Below are 18,995 nucleotides of genomic sequence, written 5' to 3'. Positions count from 1 at the left end.
GAATTATTGTCGAGAATGAAGATGGAGATCGACGCGGTGATTGTTCGCCGTCTATTACTTCATAAATGTCGAAAAAGGCTAAAAGAGTCTATCTAATGTCAGGAAGGGTTCGCTTTTTAGTTCTGTCTAGGCGCGGAGGAAATGTCAAGACCTTTTCCTCTCTTCGATCGTTCGTATATAACTCGCGCAGGTCGCCCACGTGAGTATAGTCCTCAACGCGCCCAGTCATCGATCGACGTACACGTTCTCTTAGCTTCGAGTTGACAGAACAGCATTTAATATCCGGTGATGATAAATAAGCGTAGCAAACTGAACCTTAAGCGAAATGTCCAAGAGGCGAGGTGCGTCATATCCGAGAGTGAAAGACAATAATATAAATAATCGCGAGATATCTTTTCCGCGCATATATTTCAAGATAAATTAAGTGCAGTTACACACACATATAAATGTAAGATATATTCAAAATCGTTAATACTTTATTTGTATCTTAAGAATTTCTTATATTAAATAATCCATAGAAATTGTGGTTTTAAAAATAATCTATTTTTATACTGAAAACTTGAATCTCTTTAAAATAACACACTGCTTTAATTGCACATTATATCTTACAAGATTTTATATTTGACTTTTTCATTCAAACAAATTAAATTTTAATTATTAATCCCAAATAGACGCGTTTTAACGATGAACGTAACTTCATGTTTCATAACGTAGCAAAGTCAATTATATCAGTAATCTATCTCGTTTCGTTTAATAGCAGCATTATCCATCCTTCATTTTGAATTGCAAAATGACAATATAGTATTGTAAAACAACAAGTTGGTGGTGCAATCCGGTCGGACGCTATCTCTTTCATTCGCGCTTTCATATCTAGCGTATATGCATCTATCTGTCCACACAATCGCACGAGTGCTTTGCACGCTTTGATCATCGAATAAAGAGAGAACGAAGGAACGAACGAGAGCGAAAGGAAGCGAACGTCCATTTTTCACAGGCATATATAAATGCGAGTTATTAATACGCCTGTATTGTACGGCACAGAGAAGGTAATTAGTGACCAGTTCATCAGTCACTCGACCAGATCCCCCGACGGTCGAGGAAAAGAAGATCTTGCTCGGACCTAAGCGAGAGAAGCCTAAGTTCCCATCCTCCTTCCAAGGTTGTAAGAAAGATTAGACGACTAATGAAACCACGGTTGGCACGGGAAGAACGAAGCGAACACCGAGCGCGATGAACGGAAAAGAGAGAAGACGATGCGAGAATGATGTAAAGCAAAAGGAAAGGAGCAACAAGAGAAAGAGATCGCTATCTTGAATTAATGCGAGATGTATTTTGTGCCTTAATCATTCGATGCTCCAAATTTTTAATTAGGCGTACAGCGATTGATGCGAATATATAGGCATATCTCTCAACTCGAAGAGAATGGTAAAATAAAATATGAATAATTTAAAGGAGTATAATATAAATTATAAATGTTTGAAAAAAATATTTATAATTAAGCTAAAAAAGATAAAAGATTAAAAACAATATCGTTTTCAGAGAAAATTAACTTCATCAAAAAATCTAACGAGAGAGGCTTTATCTATTTTATGTATTTATCCATTCCTTAATTCTCAATTATCACAATCAAAGTTAAAAAAAGCTATCAATTATAATTTAATCTCCAAATCATTTGAAATTACGAGCTGAAAAATCGCGAATAATAATTTTATAAGTTTTTCAAAAAGAAAATCGTCTTCAAGTTTATTGGAAACCTTAAGTTTGATAAACGTCGTAGTAAATCTGGATAAGCAACGCGTCACGATAAGCAACATCTCCTCATCTTGATAAGCAATACGTATATTTATGTGCGCGAGGGAGATATTAATGGCAGCCGCGTTGGGAATATATAGCGAGCTCAGTAACTACCACGGGAAGTCTAGGTCCAGGTCGACGTATTAGCTAATGTGTCGTCGCGATTACCGCACCTGGAGTTAGTTGGCCAGTCGTGCAATTGGCGGCATGTCGCATCTACACGCGTGTCCGGGCACGGCCGCGCACGCGTTGATATCCACATGCATCGTATCGCCCCGAAGACAAGAAGCGTAGAGCGTTGATTGGCTGTCCGGAGGCGGTTGGAGCCGACTGCGTGACCTCTGACCCCACCCCCGTGGGGCGCGCGCACGTCTCCAACCCCAAGGAAGTAATTACCTTGCCACCCGCGCTCGATAACCGACGCTATCGGATGCTCCGTTCTGACGGCCGGATGACGCGGCCGGGTCGGCCCGGTGTTCACGAGCACGCGCCCTCGACAATACATATATGTCAAAACCGAAGACGTCTTAAAGTATGATTAGATGTACAGTAACCTGGACTGTACAACGAATCGCAAAACCGTAAAATCATCGGAGGACAGATTAATAAATGAAATTATTAAAGAGCGATCGTCTGCGAGAGCGATCGTCTGGCAACTCCTATATGGATTGGAAAATTTAATCTATCAGCTTGATAGAAATTATTTTCTTGGGCATTAAATTAAGCCACAACCTTTCATTCAGCGGATTCAGCTTGACGTAAAGTTACCTCTGCTGGTACAATCTAACTTTCTTACGGTCTTTAACGGACAAAATTAACGATGCTTCTACCTTGACACTCTTGACAGAGAGATGAGATAATGGGGTGATGGCGAATACATCCTTTGGTGTGTATAATAAACACGCACTCGTTAATACGTAAATAATCGTGAGTTTCATATAATCGATCCTTTCATCTTCGCGTTAACATTATCATAGCCTAGCCAAGCTACATTTAAAGTAAAGTTCTCCGTTAATGAACATTAATTAAACATAGCTTTACTCTATTGTCTATAAGCTTTAAAGTAATTTGCTTAATAAAGCTTTAAAAAATGAAAATTTTAATTCAAAATAAAAACGTATACATTAAATGCTATTCATATATTCACATTATTTAATGTTTAATCAACACTAATTGATTCACCGTTAGATACTAATGTATGTTTTTTTATATTTTACTAAGAACTATAAAAATTTAAAAACCGTCATCGCTATAATTATTTTAAACAATTGCATACAATATGATCATAAATAATATTATCAATTAAAATAGCCTCCATAAGCGACACTTGGACATATGATACTATAAATAGGTACAATGATATTCTATCACGATTCTATTACGAAACCACTCTATATGGATTTGTGATCGTTCAACTAAAACGAGCAATGAGCAATGAATCAAACGAGTGATGGGGGTGGCTTTGGCTGACGCAAGTGATTTCGCCGAGGTGAGTGACGGGGGTAGTTTTCGCGCAAAGTGCAAGAAGAGAATCGCGCATAAAGTCACGCCGCGGGGTTACGCCAAGCAGACTCCTATTGGCAGGCCAATGCCAAGCAAGGTTCACGATTGGTCGAAGGTCGTGGGTCGCCTCACCTACCCCCAATCCAACGTGACCTCCCACGCGAACTCGCGAGGTAGTAACTGCCACCCTTCTCCAGATTTGGCGTTGGGGGTTGCGCTGGCTCGAACGTTCCAGCATATCGAGCCAATTGTGCAAAAATCCAGCCGAACACGGGGGGGAGGAGAGGGAGTTATTCTGTTTAGTGCATCTGATACCAAAGGGATTAAGTGCGGCATGTTCAAAAGGAAGCAAGCACATTGTGCTTCTGCTATTAAACCGTTCGAAGAAAGAACACAAATCTTTCTAACAATAATTAAGGATGAAACACTATTTAACGACCTTAAAATATAATTTCGAATATCTTATGTAAACTCTACACCAGACTCGACAAACGAACTCGAATTCCCCACCTTCCAACTCCCAATTACCACTTTCTAACTCCCCCAAATTGCTATTTAACTCTCAATTAAAATTTATACTACTTACAGAATCAGTAAAATTAAAAGGTAATGAAAACCATCTGCTCTATATTTTTTTGTTTCCAACTTATCCCTTTAATAGTGTTACTCGAGGGTCGAATGACACATATCCTTGCCTCGCGGTACAGTTGCGCGTATCCGAGATAGGAAAGATAGGAAAGAAGGATGGACTAAAACGAGCGTAAAGTCATAATGCCATTCATCAGACGGAGGACAACCGGCAAACCGCGGCAATTAACTTCCACCGAGGGCTTTTTTATCATGCCACAGTATTATTAGACAAGCGGTCAACCCTCGGCGAACACGAGGGTGAAAATGTCGTGTCGCGCAGATGCGGTAATCTAAATTTAGTGCGATATAAATACAGCAGATTAGAGCGATTGCTCGATTTTTTTTTTATTGTCTCTGTGATCCATGACAGAATATTACGAAAAGCGAATGAAGTTACGACCAAAATGAGGCGTGGAACTGGAGGTAATCGCATTATATTCATATCATCATACACGATCATAGTCAAAAGATGCAGATTTTATTGAATCAAGTTTTAACTTAAAGTTAAAGTTCGCTAAAATTTGCACGCCAATTAATTTAATTACGAAAGTTTGAGTCTAAGCTAGTCAAAATATCCTTCATCGAAATGTGATAAAATACATTTTATGCGTATATTATATAAAAACCATATCTTACATACATGTCATAAAAATTGATCATGATATAATAATAACCAAGAAACGATAAACAGAAATATCGAGATATACATTATATGTGATATGTTGGTGCAAAGCCTGAAAAATTCATAAAAAATAATAACAAGATATACAATATACGTAATATGTTGATGTGTGAAGCCTGAAAAATTCATTTAAAAAAAACAGCTTTTTATCGAGCATTGTGTATTGAATTAATTAATATTGTAATTACCGCGCTAGATCACGTAATGTCAAATTTTTTATTAGCATATATAACACATAACAATTGGCATTCTCCGCGGCTATGCGATATTCGAACCGTGTAATTAAATCTGAAGCGTGGAGGCTAATTACAATGGCCCTTTGCAAATACGTCGCTCATTACGATTTAGTAATTGTTCCGGCGCGTAATAACGCCGGTATCTGTACAGTATTATCGTTCGGTAGGGTGTTATTGCCTGAAACGTGTATAACGTAATTACTCTAACGCAATTAGAAGTGCCGCACATTGGTCTGCTTCTTGTCTCTGAAAACGGGCCGCTCTCTCGACACAGAGATTGGATTAACGAATATTATGGGCTAGGCGTCAAACCGAAAATCGATACCGCTATCAATCGCGATTATTACATTCCGTGTGTAATGATGATTACTGACAGATTGAAATACAGACGATTTATTAACATATTATAAAAAATACAATTTTGCATTTATAAAACATTCCTGATATTTGAGCTATACTCACGTATATTATAAAAATATTACGCAGAAATAAATTATTCTAAAATTACATCAATTATATGTATATAAAAAAATATGTGTATTTTAAATTTAATTTATATAAACTACACTCGAAAAATACTTATTTCTTCGTAAAATCATTTAATACATCTATTGCGAATTCAAATAGCAGAATGTTTTATAATTGTTTCTATTGGCTGGATTCGGGGAGCGCGCTATTAGCGCTAATTGCTTATTCTATCTTTGTTTTACACCTGATGAGCGATAAAGATAGAATGATGCAATATAGCGCTAATAGCGCGCTCCCCGAACGCAGCCTATATGTTACAAAATAATACATGTATATAATAATATACATATCTATAATAAATAAGAATAAAATATATTTGTAAAATGTATATATTTATTATCATCTTGAGAAACATTTATTTGCATAAATATTACAAATGTCTACAAATTTGTCTGAACAGGCCCAGTTTCTGGAAATCTGCAAATGAAAATTACAAGATCCATTGATATGCCTATTCCTATATGCATCACACTTATAACATTTAATTGTAAACACATCATTCACCATATTGCAAAGAAATAGAATAAGATCGAAAATAATTAATTCTGAAATTTTCAACTATCGGAATCTCAGACTATCAGACTAAGAATATGAATATAAAAATTCCAATTTAAATTCCGAGATTAACACATCATCCAAGTCCGTAATATTTTATCGTAAAGATAAAAAGTATGTAGTGTTTTAAAGTATATATTCTTTCTATGCCAATATAATATAATATAATCCCTGAAAATTCCATATAATAAAGAATTTTATCTTAAAAAAAAAAGTTGGTTCGATTTAATTCTCTTTTTCTCCTCGCTCAAAATTAATTTTCTTTACATCATTTTTTATTTTCTGCGATATTTTAATATGTTTAATCTCGCAATTTTAAAAGTATAAATTATAGACAACCACAATCAAAAAGCATGCAATAAAATGACTTTTTGCTATTGCAGCAAATATATTTCACAGGATATTGCATGCGTCCTACAAGGGCATCATAACGTGCGTTCTACAAGGATACATTTACGGGTAAAGTATTAGGTGACGATTATCCGCGCGTATTCCTTTCAGTTTTAAGGTTTCTGGCTAGGATCTCTTCATACTCGGGCGACTCACAACTGCCAGACCGCAAGATTGATATGAGAACACCACAGTTTCCGCTTATGCCAAAATGCAGCCCTACGTAAAATATCATAAGGCGCACGTGCACGTGCAAGAAAACCGCAAAGTAAATGTAAACTGCATGTATTAACTTCTATACGGAGAAGACATCGATCGGCGTCACGTATAATGATATCCTGAAAGACGTATACTGTCTATCCAAGTTATGGAGACTAAAATAAGAAAAATAACAATTCTTGGAATGTCGTTAATTATTTTAATAAACAACTATAATTTATAAGACAAATTCTGAGCGATAAAAATATTTCATGTAAAAAGTAAAAAAATTGTAAAAAGGATAATACACATTTATAATTATATAATTAGTTCCAAACTCGCCATAAAACCTTTGAAGATAATTCTGAAAAAGCATCAAGATTATAATAAATCGTATAACGTAAAAATATAGCATTTTTAATAAAATTTTTGTAACGCTACCATTGCAAATCTTCGACCGAACAAAAAGTACACAATAATTATGATAAAGCACGTGAACGCCGCGCGGATGTTGGTGACTGATTTAGAAGCTCCTTAAAGCCCGGTCTACATAAGCCGCAGTTCGCAAAACTCACACGTGAGACTGTGCGTGTGTCTTGCGTTTTGCGAACTGCGGCCTATGTAGACCAGGCTTAATAACGAACAACGGGACCATTCGCAAGTCAATCCAATTGGATAGACTCAAAAGCGAACAGCGACAAGCAAACACGGGCGATCGGTTATCGAAGCGATTAAATGTATATACCGTCGTGTCTCTCTATCCCAGCCATGCAAATATGCGCGGGCAAACTCGAAAGCCACGCTTCCAACAAGGAAACATCAACCACCACGTCGACGTGGTCCGCGCGGTGAACGTTTCGTATGCACAACCGGCACCGTGTCGGTGCTCTCGTGGGAAATGCTGTCGATTATATTTGCACCATAGCGAGCGCCATGGACGCGCAAGGTACGCCGAAGTTCCCGGACGAACGGGAATGGTAGGTCCGCCGTCCTCCTGCCGAACCTGCCTGCTGTTTGCACCGGCACTCCAATTAATTATCCGCCGTCTCCGATAACGTAACACGCAGCACGAGGTGCGCTCTCGCACTACGAATATCCGAGATTATGACCGTTCCGTTTAGCGAGAGCGAAAACATTTTACATTCGCGTAACGAGCAACTTTTGTAACGAGGGAAAATTTTCCGCGATCTTGCATTTGCAAATGACGGACACTTCCATTAAAAAAAAAACAATCTCGAAGCTAAATATATCAGCAACTTGCAATTATAGCGTTAAAAAAAGCACATAAGAAATTTGTCGAAGGCACTAATTAATAAACGATATTAATATATAAATTATTTATCGTCGGATAAAATTGTAATGTCAGATTTTTTATCAAATATACAAATAGATTCAATGTTTTTTCGAGTAAAAAATTTAATGAGATCTAATCATAAAGATATTTAATATCAAAAAATAAGATTACCACCACATAAAACATAAAAGAGTTAATTAAGCTAGAAGAACATAGATGCATAAAAATTCTTAATGCAAAAAAATTTGTTTTTCGATCCATTAACAGTAGACTTAACTTTAATTTCAATTTCGATTCGCCGATATATGATCATAAAAATTGAAAATTTGCGAGATATGATTTCTATCGAAAGAGTGATCCTTCGATACAATTTCATTGATTACGAATTTATTGAATAACTTGCTATTAAGGCCATTTACATTCTCGGATACACTTATTTGTCTAATAACCAAGTAAATAGTGTGTATTTTAATTTAAACAAAGCTGTCTTGAAGCAAGATTTATTATTGTCAAAAAGATAAAATCGGAAAGGAACAAAATCTATTCGGTAACTTCTTGTCGTTCTTACTTTCCAACGACGAACGGTACGTGCAAATGGAACATATGAAAGTTATATGTTGGCGCTCACCCACCGGATGGACAAATATTCGTCAAGTACCACTCGGTAACGCGGAGAGCTAATAAAAGGAGTCGCGCTGTTCCATTATCAAAGCTAAGAGCACGCAGCTAACCGCTTGTATGCATTAAATGGACGCGAGACTTCGCGAAGCCCTTCTTCTTACACCGATAGTGACAAATTATCAACAAATTAAAGCAATTATTCACTAAAATTAGTGATTATTTAATAACAATTTCGTCATTTGTTTTTCGATGTTGTGCCTAATTTTAAAATATACATTTTTCAATATTCAAAATTTTTACTTTTATTTTTATTTAACAAAAAGATTTTCAAGGATAGCTAATAATATCCTTTAACCAATCATTCATTGTTGTCTATCATATCTGATTAATCTTTAAACCAATTTGTTATTAATTAAAGTGACCTTAAGCAAAGACTAACGATACATACTCGGCAGTTTACTGGGGTATAACTAAAGAACCTTGGAATGAATAGGGTGGAATAAATGTAGGTCTGAAGTATGCACTTGGTAATGTAGAAGGCTAATAGAAGAAGTCACGCAGTGCTATTGTTAGTGAACAATACTGCAGATGGTTAAAACGATTTTCATCGCCCTATGCTCGCTATTCAGTGCTAGTGCGTGAAGCCACTTAACGTTCTTTTGTACGTCGACTGATATCAGTGTGAATTACCGGCTGATAGCAACCCAAAGTATTTTATCACAAAAAACATCGACTGGATAAGATTTAGTTATATATTGAAGAATGAACCCGATGTATATGTCGGAAAGTACATTTATGAATCCTTTACTTTAAGTGATAAAATATTTCACATGTCTATTACACCCCAGTAAAATATAGTATTTAAATAATATAAAAGACTTCTAAGTATTCAACAAAATGCATGACGGTTTTTAGATTTTTAAGGTTTTAATCGAGCTAAAATGCTGGAAATATTTTTTAAATGAACATAAAGCTTTTGAGAACAGTACTGTTAAATATGTAAGCTATCTCTTTTAATTTTGATTATTTCTTATTTTATGTTATACAGAAAACATTTTATTGTTACACGTATGTCTTCGTATGTCTTCGTATAATAAATTGTCTCGTCGATATGTGCAGATTGATTGTTATAACACTCTCATATTGGTGTAACACAGCAAAGCACTTTGAGGAAATTGTACATAATGCCAAACAACATGCATAAATACAAAAAGAGATCATGCAAAAAATATTTATTAACCTCAGCAATACCAAGATATTTTCTACATATATTTTTAGTAGCTCCACATATTCTATAAAAATTTAAGTATCAATGAGATGAATAAATGCTTCTAATAAAATATATAAAATTACATTTTTTTGTAAATTAATTCATTTTCTTTGACATTTTATTTATTTTTCAAGTAAGGTAGTAAAACGTTAAATATTAGTCACGGATACACATAAAATGTATTTCTTCTTGGTAACGATAAGGTTAATTTGGTTTTTAACTTACCTTTATTGCAAGTTCCAGTCCTTTCCAAACCGACAGAAGAAAGTTCACAGCAAAGATTTTATTCTTAAGTTTCTCTATGTACTTTGTTATCTGTAACAACACATAGATGACATGTGATTATAATAAGAACATTAATATATGAAAATATATGTCTAAAATAAAATGTACAAATAACTTACAAGCTATATATCTCCTATTGTAACTGTGCACATCATAATGATGCTTTATATAACTTTGAACACCATTGTTCCAGGCTGTTTCTAAATCCTGATGACGGATTTTCTTTTCATTATCCTGCAACAAGAATACATAAGGATAAATTAGATTATTAAAAACAAATCTTTCGTATTATAAAATATCGTCAATTATAAAACACATCAGATTATTAATTTACCTGGATTATAAATATAATTTTCCAGCCATCTTTTCCCTTTGGTTATCATTGGTATTAAACACTGAAGTGTATTCGAGCTTTCCTTTAGGAAGATCTCGACATTTGTAACATACAGAATTTGCATGTTAAAAAGTTTTTATATACTGAACTTCAGGCTCTCATCTAATCTTTTCAAATTCATAATCTTCATAACCGTCAGTCGACGTTCTCACCAAGAGTCAAATTGAGCATATAACGGAGTCACGACTCGTGATTTTCAACAAAAACAATGACATCAGGTTTTCGAAGGCTCCAATCTGTAACAATTTTCAAGATTTACATTCGTTAGTCAAGAAAATTTGTTTCGTTTATAATCGAATGGTTCTATAGCTTAATAAGACATAACTTTGAATTAAAATTATACATTTCACATTTATTCGCACATGTGTACGAAGTACTGTGCATGTTTATTACGTTAAGTATAATAATATAGTAAACATCTTTTTACCATTTAATGTACAATCTTTCTTAATGCAAAGGTGCAAATCTCAATTGAATCTTTGAGCTTCCGATACGAATTTCACACAAACGAAATACATCGTTACACAAACCTTCGCCAAATCCGCAGTCAAAGATCTTTAACGTAAGTGTAAGAATTTAGGATCATAAAGCCAATTAGGTATTAATAGCAGATCGGAGAGGTGAACTTATTGTTAGTAGTGGAGCAGTCGTGGAGTAGCAACCTAACCTAGGCGTGAGAACGAAGGATCCCGAGTTCGAATCTCCTTCGGCTCCGTTAATTTTTCCCGTCTCTCCTACACAAGTTTCGTCCGCGAATGCGTATTCATACGAGCGAAATACGTGTTGTCCAGTTTCGCGACTTGACGACTCCTAACCTCCAAATTGCGCATAATCGACACCGCACAAATCGACACGAATAACTTGCAAACTCGGCAGAGTCGGCAGTCAAAGTAAATTGTTACACGCTTCGTGTAACAATTATGCGAAATATATTTTGTCGTTTAAACATTCACATTCGTATTATCGAACGAACGATCGTACCGAACGACGTACGCCGCACGAAGCACGATTAGCACGAACCGGCAACCGGCACGAAGCACGAACACGAACATTTCCGCCTTCCCGCGAAGTCCGCCGTCCGCCATTTCCAAATGGCGGCTTCTTCACGCGAATCACAGTGCCGACACGACAGCAGTTACAGCACCAATGAAACGCTTCCGTACCTTGGACACATTCGTGCTGAAAGCATCACTCCATCTTTTTTCAACATGTAATGAGCAATAAAGATAAACTGACGCTTTCGGCACGAAAGCGCCCAAAGCGAACGCAGCCAGCGTCGACGAGACGCTGCCAAAAACACTCCAGTTCGAATATGACGAAGTAACGAGATTAATTATGACCATATATATATGATCACGCATGATGATTCACATGCACATACCTGACAATGATCGTGCACCAGCCACATCTTCGTTGCACCTCGAAGGTGGAGCGGAGCGAGGTGCGCGATGAGCGAGCTTCCGAACGGCGCGCTCCGGGAGTTCGGAATATTCGCGATATTGGCGTCCGCCAGCGACTATGCGCGACGCCTACATCGCGACGAACGGCTGACGCGGCGCGGAAGACGTTCGCGATCGTTTCTGACGCACGAGATTCAATTTTGGACGGTAACGGACGCGAGAAACACGGAGCGAGACGAACACTACCGTACCTCGAGTCGTCACGGCGCGGTCGTGAATGATTCGCGATTCGGAGTTTCGGAGCCCACCGAGCAGCGACGCCTGCGATTGGCGAGCTCCGAAACGGCGGACCAATCGTGTCGCGGTAATTAGGTTTGAACCCTTTCGTTTCACTTCGCGCCTTTTGCGTTTCGCGAGAGATGAAGGATTTCGATCGGTAAGATCGGTTTGCAGAGGGAGGGAGGGAGGCAGGGAGATGAGTGTAGAAAATGCAACGAATTATGCAAAATCCAACTCAAGAGTATTATTTACTGCAGAAATTTGAGATGTTTCTTAGCGATTGTTGAATAATTCGGGACGAGTACGATTTTCGAGGCGCCCAGATTTGACTGTGGTTTCTGGTAGTATTTTTTACGCTGAACATAAAATTATATAGGTCTTATAGGGCTAAACTGCTCTAGTTTTCGAGATATGCAATATTAATTAAAAAAAAAATATTTATTCAGTTTACACCCCTATAATGTATGTGTTTAAAGCGCCTCAACTAACCTATGTAGGACACCACGTGTGTGCCCTCTGCTTTAACGAAAATCACAGCTTCTATAAAGCAAAGGCTTACACACGTGTGTGTGCCCTGCTTTAACGAAAATCACAACTTCTATAAAGCAGGGCATACACATGTGTGTGTACCCTGCTTTAACGAAAATTACAACTTCTATAAAGCAGGACATTATACACACGTGTGTGTGCCCTGCTTTAACGAAAATCACAACTTCTATAAAACAGGGCATACACACGTGTGTGTGTGTGTGTCATATCTCGAAAACTAGAGCAGTTAGCCCTATAATATAAGACCTATATAATTTTTTGTTCAGCGTAAAAAATACTACCAGAAACCACAGTCAAATCTGGGCGCCTCGGAAATCGTACTCGTCCCGCGGAAAAAGCTGCAATAGACAAAGCCAATGTTTTATGTGTATATCCGGTGTGTGCAATACGTGTCATAATAATTAAGATTCTCGCGAGGTAAAGAAAAAAATTGTTAAAATATTACGAAAATGGAGAAAGTAAAGCAGCGAGGGAAAGAAGAAAAAAAGTGTATATAGAAATGATATGACTCTAAATTACTATCGCACACATGATTGTATCTAATTAATAATTATTTAATATATTGCAAATATAAATAGTACAAATTCTGGTGTTTTATTGTTACTTTAGAAATCACTTCTCATTTAATAGGAACGCGCGCGCGCTAAATATGTAAATGATACTTATTGTTCTTTGCAGATATTCGTATCATCCCTCTAATTATTAACAAGACCATTATTTTTTAAGAAGGTAAAACAAGTCAATTTTTTTAATCAAAAAAGACATTTAATATAAACTGTTATAACGAATATACAATGAACTTAATAAAACTTGCAATTCCAAACACGTGGCTGTGCGCGCACGTGTATATGCAATTCTATTTTTAAAATCTAACTTTTAAAAAAAATCTGAGTTTCTAGTAAACTTCTAAAATCCAACTTTCTTATTAATCTAGATTAGATTACTTCATCGGTAGTTCAACTTTCGAATTTGAGGAAAATAATCGACTGTAATTGATCAATTCTTGCGACTCGCATTGTAGACCCAGCATTCCCAGCATTATATTTACAGCATACATTCTATTTTAAATAGAAAGAAGTGTAAATAAATAAATTCCTTTTCGACTTTCGACCTTTTTGATCAGTATTTCCAACGCGCGTTGAGCTTAGTAAACAGTAGGTCGTCGTCGTCGCGACAAAATGGATTCAAATAAGAAGTTTAAAGATATAAGTTTTTTATTTCAAGAAATATATGCGTATAAATGCCTATTATGTGGCATAATTTTTAACGATGAAAACGACTGCATCACACATGCAGAAGAAATCCATTCAGAATATACGAGCGAGTAAGTACAAATGTTGTCAAAATTTTTATCCTATAATAGATTAGACCATTTAAGCAATTAGACAATTTAGAGGACCAATGTAAGCTTATTGATAATAATAAGCACAGTTTTATTATTCTGCTTGCGTTTCCGCGTTATTTCAATACATTTCATTTTACGAATGTAAAATCGATGAAAATAATGTCAAATAAACGTAAGAACAGAAAAAATACAATCTTAATTGTTGAAGCTTTTATAATCTTTACACCACATTTCATTGCAGATCGCAGCCTTCAACATCTGGAGCTTCTGGAGCTGGAGGACCATCATCTTTGGCATCAATAAGGCCTGAAAAAATAAAAAGAAGGTCAGTTGATAAAGTAATATTATTTGTAATTACGTTTACGTATATCAGGAGGAGGAGGAGGAAGAGGAGGAGGAAAGGGAGAAGGAGGAGAAGGAGGGAGAGAAGGAGGAATGTATAATATAGTACATGTGTATAAACAGTACATAAATAGGCGGGGGAGGGGCAGTACACATGTACTATACTATACATTCCTCCTCCTTCTCCCCCTCCTCCTCCTCCTCCTCTTCCTCCTCTTCCTTCTCCTCCTCCTCCTCCTCCTTCTCCTCCTCCTCCTCCTCCTCCTCCTCCTCCTCCTCCTTCTCCTCCTCCTCCTCCTCCTCCTCCTGATATACGCAAAACAGCAGTTTTAATATTTTAAATAATTCATAAATTAACATGATAATTACGAACAATTGATTAGGGAATATGATGAAGAAGAAGAGGAAGAGGATGATGATCGACAGAAAAAGAAAATAAAGATGGACGAGATGGACGATGAGTTAACTGCGCGTGAGAGTGAAGGACGTAGAGACACAAATCTTCGGGAGTAAGTATTAAAATTTTGGAGATAATACTTATACTTACGAAAAATTAACACCGAAATTTTAATGACGTCTCTAAACGTAATATTTTAAAGTAATAATTTCTAATTACTGCACCACATTTCATTGCAGATCGCAGGTTTCAACGTCGACCAGCCCGTTCAGGGATCCCCCGGCAGAAGAAATTGATATATATAGGTCAGTTGATAATTATTTGTTTTGCATATATATGAAAATTACATATGCATGGTTGATTCAGATTTTCAGATTTAGAAATGAATTTGATTTTACTTGCCAACGACGAAAGTTTTGTCATAGAAGATATTGACGCATATATAGCTTATGCCGAACGGTTAGCTGACGATGCCCAGCAAGCTGATCAGGCTGAACAAGATCAGCCTGAAGAGTGACTTTTTAAAATAAATAAAATTTTTAAGTTGTTGTACTTTATATTTAATTATATATATAGATTTTTTTTGCCGTGACGTAAATTGCAAAGCAGTGTAACTAACGATGGAACAATGGGACCTGAATTAATAAAAAGTTACCAGCAGATATTGCTTAACAATGTGTTTGCACAGGTACAATAGTGGAGTTATACTTCTCAATTAGATCTTATGTAGTGATTCCTTGTTTATATTATATTTGTTACATTCTAAAAATCGAATATGCTACGTTACAGAAACTTGAGCAAAATAAAAAACATACCAAGACACTAATCGATTACAAGAATAGGCACAAAAAGGTAATAGAGGGACTTCAAGTATATCCGTTATCTGTCTCTGAGAATTGTATGGTACCTATCGGCAAGTGGGCATTTATGAGAGGAAAATTAACTCATACTAACGAAGTCTTGGCTTTTTTGGGAGATGGCTATTTTGCCAAATACAGTGCATATCACAAGCGATCGCATTGTGCAACAGTGCATACGTGCGTAACCTGTAGGTAAGTGAGAAACAATCGTGTTTTTTCGGCAGGATAATGAAATAATGGAAAAAGAAGGTTTGAGTTAAAGTCTAGAGATATAAAACTGTACCGTATAACTTCCTCGATTTGGAAACATCCCCCTAAATTTAACAGGAAAAGTAGCACGCGTTTACATTTTATCTTAGCACTTACGCATTCTCTAATAATATAGCAAGTAAAGAAAAAACTTTTATTTATTTATGCATGGAATATTTGAATTTCTTTGCTGGCAGCACATCAATCTGAGTTAAAACGTTATAGCTCTGTTCATTTATCGATTCGACTTATGAAATGTTGCTTCTAAAATTATGTATTATAATAAATAAGACTAAAATAAGTAAGATCCCGTTTAATACTAAATAGCCTAAGTATTTGCGATATAAATATAGTTATAGTTATACCATTAATTCGTATAATTTATTTTTCATGCTCTCGTCTTTATCCGATATTTAAGATATTTCTTAATTTTTTAGATAACATTTTAATCTCTGTATTCTTACAACTGTCTATGTTAGAGAATGATAAATGACCTGTGGTAATTGTATGTTGACAACCATCAGTTTTAATAAAGGAATTTGGTCCGATAGACTACATTGACTTTTCGCCAGTGGAGCCACGTTACTTCGCAACAACCTGCTCAGTACGAGTGCAACTGGTATAATCCTATTACCAAGTTGGTCACAAAAACTTACAGCAAGTTCAAAGAGGCGTACGGAGGGTGCTTTCGTCAAGATAGCAAACTATTGTGCGTGGGTGGAGAAGAACCGGTGATCAGGCTCTTTAATATCAATTCAAAACAATCAGCATGTTGCGGATCTTTTCTGGACGCAAGGCCGCGGTGCACCGAGTTTTTTTCACAGCCGACGATCTTCACATTGCCTTGCCTTATTCTCGGACGACAAGACTGTAGCGTTATTGGATATACCTAGTGAAAAATAATTGATAATTAAGTTTCAATGAACATATACGGATTACGTCAGAGCTGGCGCAGTGAGCCCTGTGTCCACCGATGTGTTACTATCCGGCGGGTATGATAAGATTGTAAATATGTATGACGCCAGGACGAATAAGAAGATATTCAGTGTTAATCACAATGCACCGGTGGAAAGTTTGCTCTTCTTGCCCACTGGAGGAATATTCCTGTCTGCAGATATAATACTTGCGACATCCTGATTGTTTTATATGTATATGAAGTTTAAAAGTTTTTCTCTCTCTATAAATTCTCTCGTACGTAATATATGTATAATAATTTAATGTGATATACAATTTCATATAATTGATGCTTTATGTATAAAAATGTTCAATATTTATATATATGTAATTTTATAAGGTGGAACAGACATCAAAGTATGGGATGCTCTCGCGGGTGGCAAATTGCTCGCAAAAATCACACATCATAAGACTGTAACTTGCCTGAAAATCGCTTCTAATGGTCATAGAATATTGTCTGATGGTTCGTTGGACAGGCACGTTAAAGTTTATGACGCTGGAACATATAAAACCATTCATGCTTTTGGACTTATCCCAATGCGGTTCTCAGCATAGGAATTAGTGTAAGAAAAAAATGTGTTTTTGTCATTACACATCTGCTCTTGCATCTACACTTATTTAATAAATTTAATTTATTATTATATTAAATTAAGCAATTTATAGAAATTGATATATCAAATTAAATGTTAATATAAAATTGCAGGCAGAGGACGAGACCGTCGTAGCCGGTATGGTAGATGGCCTGATTTCTGTTAGGAGGCACGAAGAAGATGCAAAAGATGTAATAAAACCGAAACGCCAAGAAGGTGTCGTACAGGCACGCGGGCGAAAATCTGCATGTACGGAGTATCGACGTGGTCGTGCACCAAGAAGTCAAAGATGAGATAATGAGCAAGCATGACGCCTGCTTGCGAAAGTTTCAATATAGTATATAAAGCGCTGGATTGTGTCATGATGAATTATGTGGTTAATAAAATGCCGCATGTCACCGTAGCGCTTACATAGGAGCTTATCAGGCGTGAAGGCTTAAAAGGCGAGCTTTGGCCGGTAGAAATGGCAAATCGTTAGTTAACATTATTAAATTCCTGAACAAATTACATCGGCAACATCCGTTTTGGAAGAGTATTTTATCGCACGTAGCGAACTTATTGTTAGGTAAGTTTTAAATATTTCTTTTTACACTTCTCTTTAGAAACTCACATCTTTCTTGGATTAAAAAAAATTATATTTATTCTTTGTAATTATTTTCAACAGATGTGTACGGAGACCATTTGGACGAACTGTCAGAGGAAGCACGAAAATTGTTTGCTATACTGTCGCAAAAGTTACAGGAAGAAGAGCAGTTGATTTTAGCTTTGACGCAATTGCAGGGTTCAATGCAAATTATATTATCTGGTATACCAAAACGTCTTCTTTGCCTGTTATAAAAGAGAATCAAAACTTGGGACCATCAAACGCCGCTCAAACGGAACGTGATATTATTTTAAATATTGGTTAAACCTAACTTGTAAAATATTACCTAATTGTACGATAATTTTTGTAAAATACTTTTCTATACATAAATTTTATATTATATTAATATTAAATTTCTCGAAATATAAGTAAAGCAAGCAACGATTTTTAAATATCTTCACTCTAGATTGTTCCTTTCGATGAATAAGTAAAGAATAACAAGTTGAGTTCTTTAAAAATTGAAATAATATTTCTTTCCATATTGTATAACAATTTTTGCGAAAACATAGTGAAAAACTTTATCGTGGTGTATACAAGTCGCGTGACTTAATTAAAAATATTCTAGTAAATTGTTTTTTTTTTTTTTTTTTTTTTTTTTTTTTTTTTTTAAAAGTAAACTTAAATTGACACTTTAAGTCTCCTTATATTTAGACATTTTTGCCAAGCAGCAGAGGATGGTTTTTCAGGCACTATCCATGCATCCAATTGGAATCGTTGGAATCATATATATCGTATTCCACTTATTTATAAATTTAAATTGTTTAAATACACTAACAACTCACCACAATATTATTTTTAGATTATTATAATTTAATGTCGTGCTGTTGTTGTGCTGCTGCTGCTGCACTTTTTCGTGAGCAGCAAGTACGCTCTAGTAAATTTTGGGCACGTGACTGATTTGCTGCTGCAGCATGCTGCATATGAAAAGGCACCTTTAAGTACAGAAAAGTAGCAGTTTCATTGTGGCTTACATTATAATGGCTTCATTATAATGGAGGATTCACATT

The 18,995-nt window shown here is 36.0% G+C and overlaps 1 protein-coding gene, 1 long non-coding RNA gene and 1 pseudogene across 6 annotated transcripts; 2 read left to right on the top strand and 1 right to left on the bottom strand.

The window, feature by feature from the left end:
- Window positions 1-4,383: 4,383 nt before the first annotated feature.
- LOC143904709 (uncharacterized) lies at window positions 4,384-11,732 on the bottom strand. Of its 4 annotated transcripts, none has more exons than XR_013259022.1 (5): window positions 11,048-11,732; window positions 10,321-10,616; window positions 10,106-10,220; window positions 9,672-10,016; window positions 4,384-5,790 (listed from the first exon to the last, which is right to left on the bottom strand). It is a non-coding gene; the product is annotated as an uncharacterized LOC143904709 (long non-coding RNA). The 4 variants fall into 4 exon arrangements; XR_013259023.1 differs by having other exon boundaries at window positions 4,384-9,723; window positions 9,927-10,016; window positions 11,048-11,724; XR_013259021.1 differs by having other exon boundaries at window positions 9,927-10,016; window positions 11,048-11,722.
- A 3,483-nt stretch (window positions 11,733-15,215) lies between these two features.
- Window positions 15,216-16,144, top strand: LOC143904696 (RNA polymerase II subunit 5-mediating protein homolog). The gene is made up of 2 exons (XM_077419539.1): window positions 15,216-15,380; window positions 15,482-16,144. The coding sequence occupies exons 1-2, from the start codon at window positions 15,321-15,323 to the stop codon at window positions 15,746-15,748; spliced, it is 327 nt and encodes a 108-aa protein (XP_077275665.1). The 5' UTR covers window positions 15,216-15,320; the 3' UTR covers window positions 15,749-16,144.
- A 668-nt stretch (window positions 16,145-16,812) lies between these two features.
- Window positions 16,813-18,952, top strand: LOC143904695 (U3 small nucleolar RNA-associated protein 15 homolog; annotated as a pseudogene). Its single transcript, XR_013259017.1, has 4 exons — window positions 16,813-16,873; window positions 17,096-17,318; window positions 17,459-17,910; window positions 18,010-18,952. The product of XR_013259017.1 is annotated as a U3 small nucleolar RNA-associated protein 15 homolog (transcript).
- The last annotated feature ends 43 nt before the right edge of the window (window positions 18,953-18,995 follow it).

This window comes from Temnothorax americanus, unplaced genomic scaffold (genome assembly GCF_048541705.1).
Source record: "Temnothorax americanus isolate GAGA-0224 unplaced genomic scaffold, ASM4854170v1 Scaffold56, whole genome shotgun sequence".
Classification (NCBI taxonomy): Eukaryota; Metazoa; Arthropoda; class Insecta; order Hymenoptera; family Formicidae; genus Temnothorax; species Temnothorax americanus.
Note: the sequence above shows the minus strand (reverse complement) of the source record. Positions and strands in the feature narration are given on the sequence as shown.

Excerpts from the sequence above, each read along its gene's own strand:
- LOC143904696 (XM_077419539.1), top strand. The coding sequence starts at position 15,321 with ATGGGACCTGAATTAATAAAAAGTTACCAGCAGATATTGCTTAACAAT. Across the intron at positions 15,381-15,481 it reads TTAACAATGTGTTTGCACAG|AAACTTGAGCAAAATAAAAA; the intron begins GTACAATAGTGG and ends GCTACGTTACAG.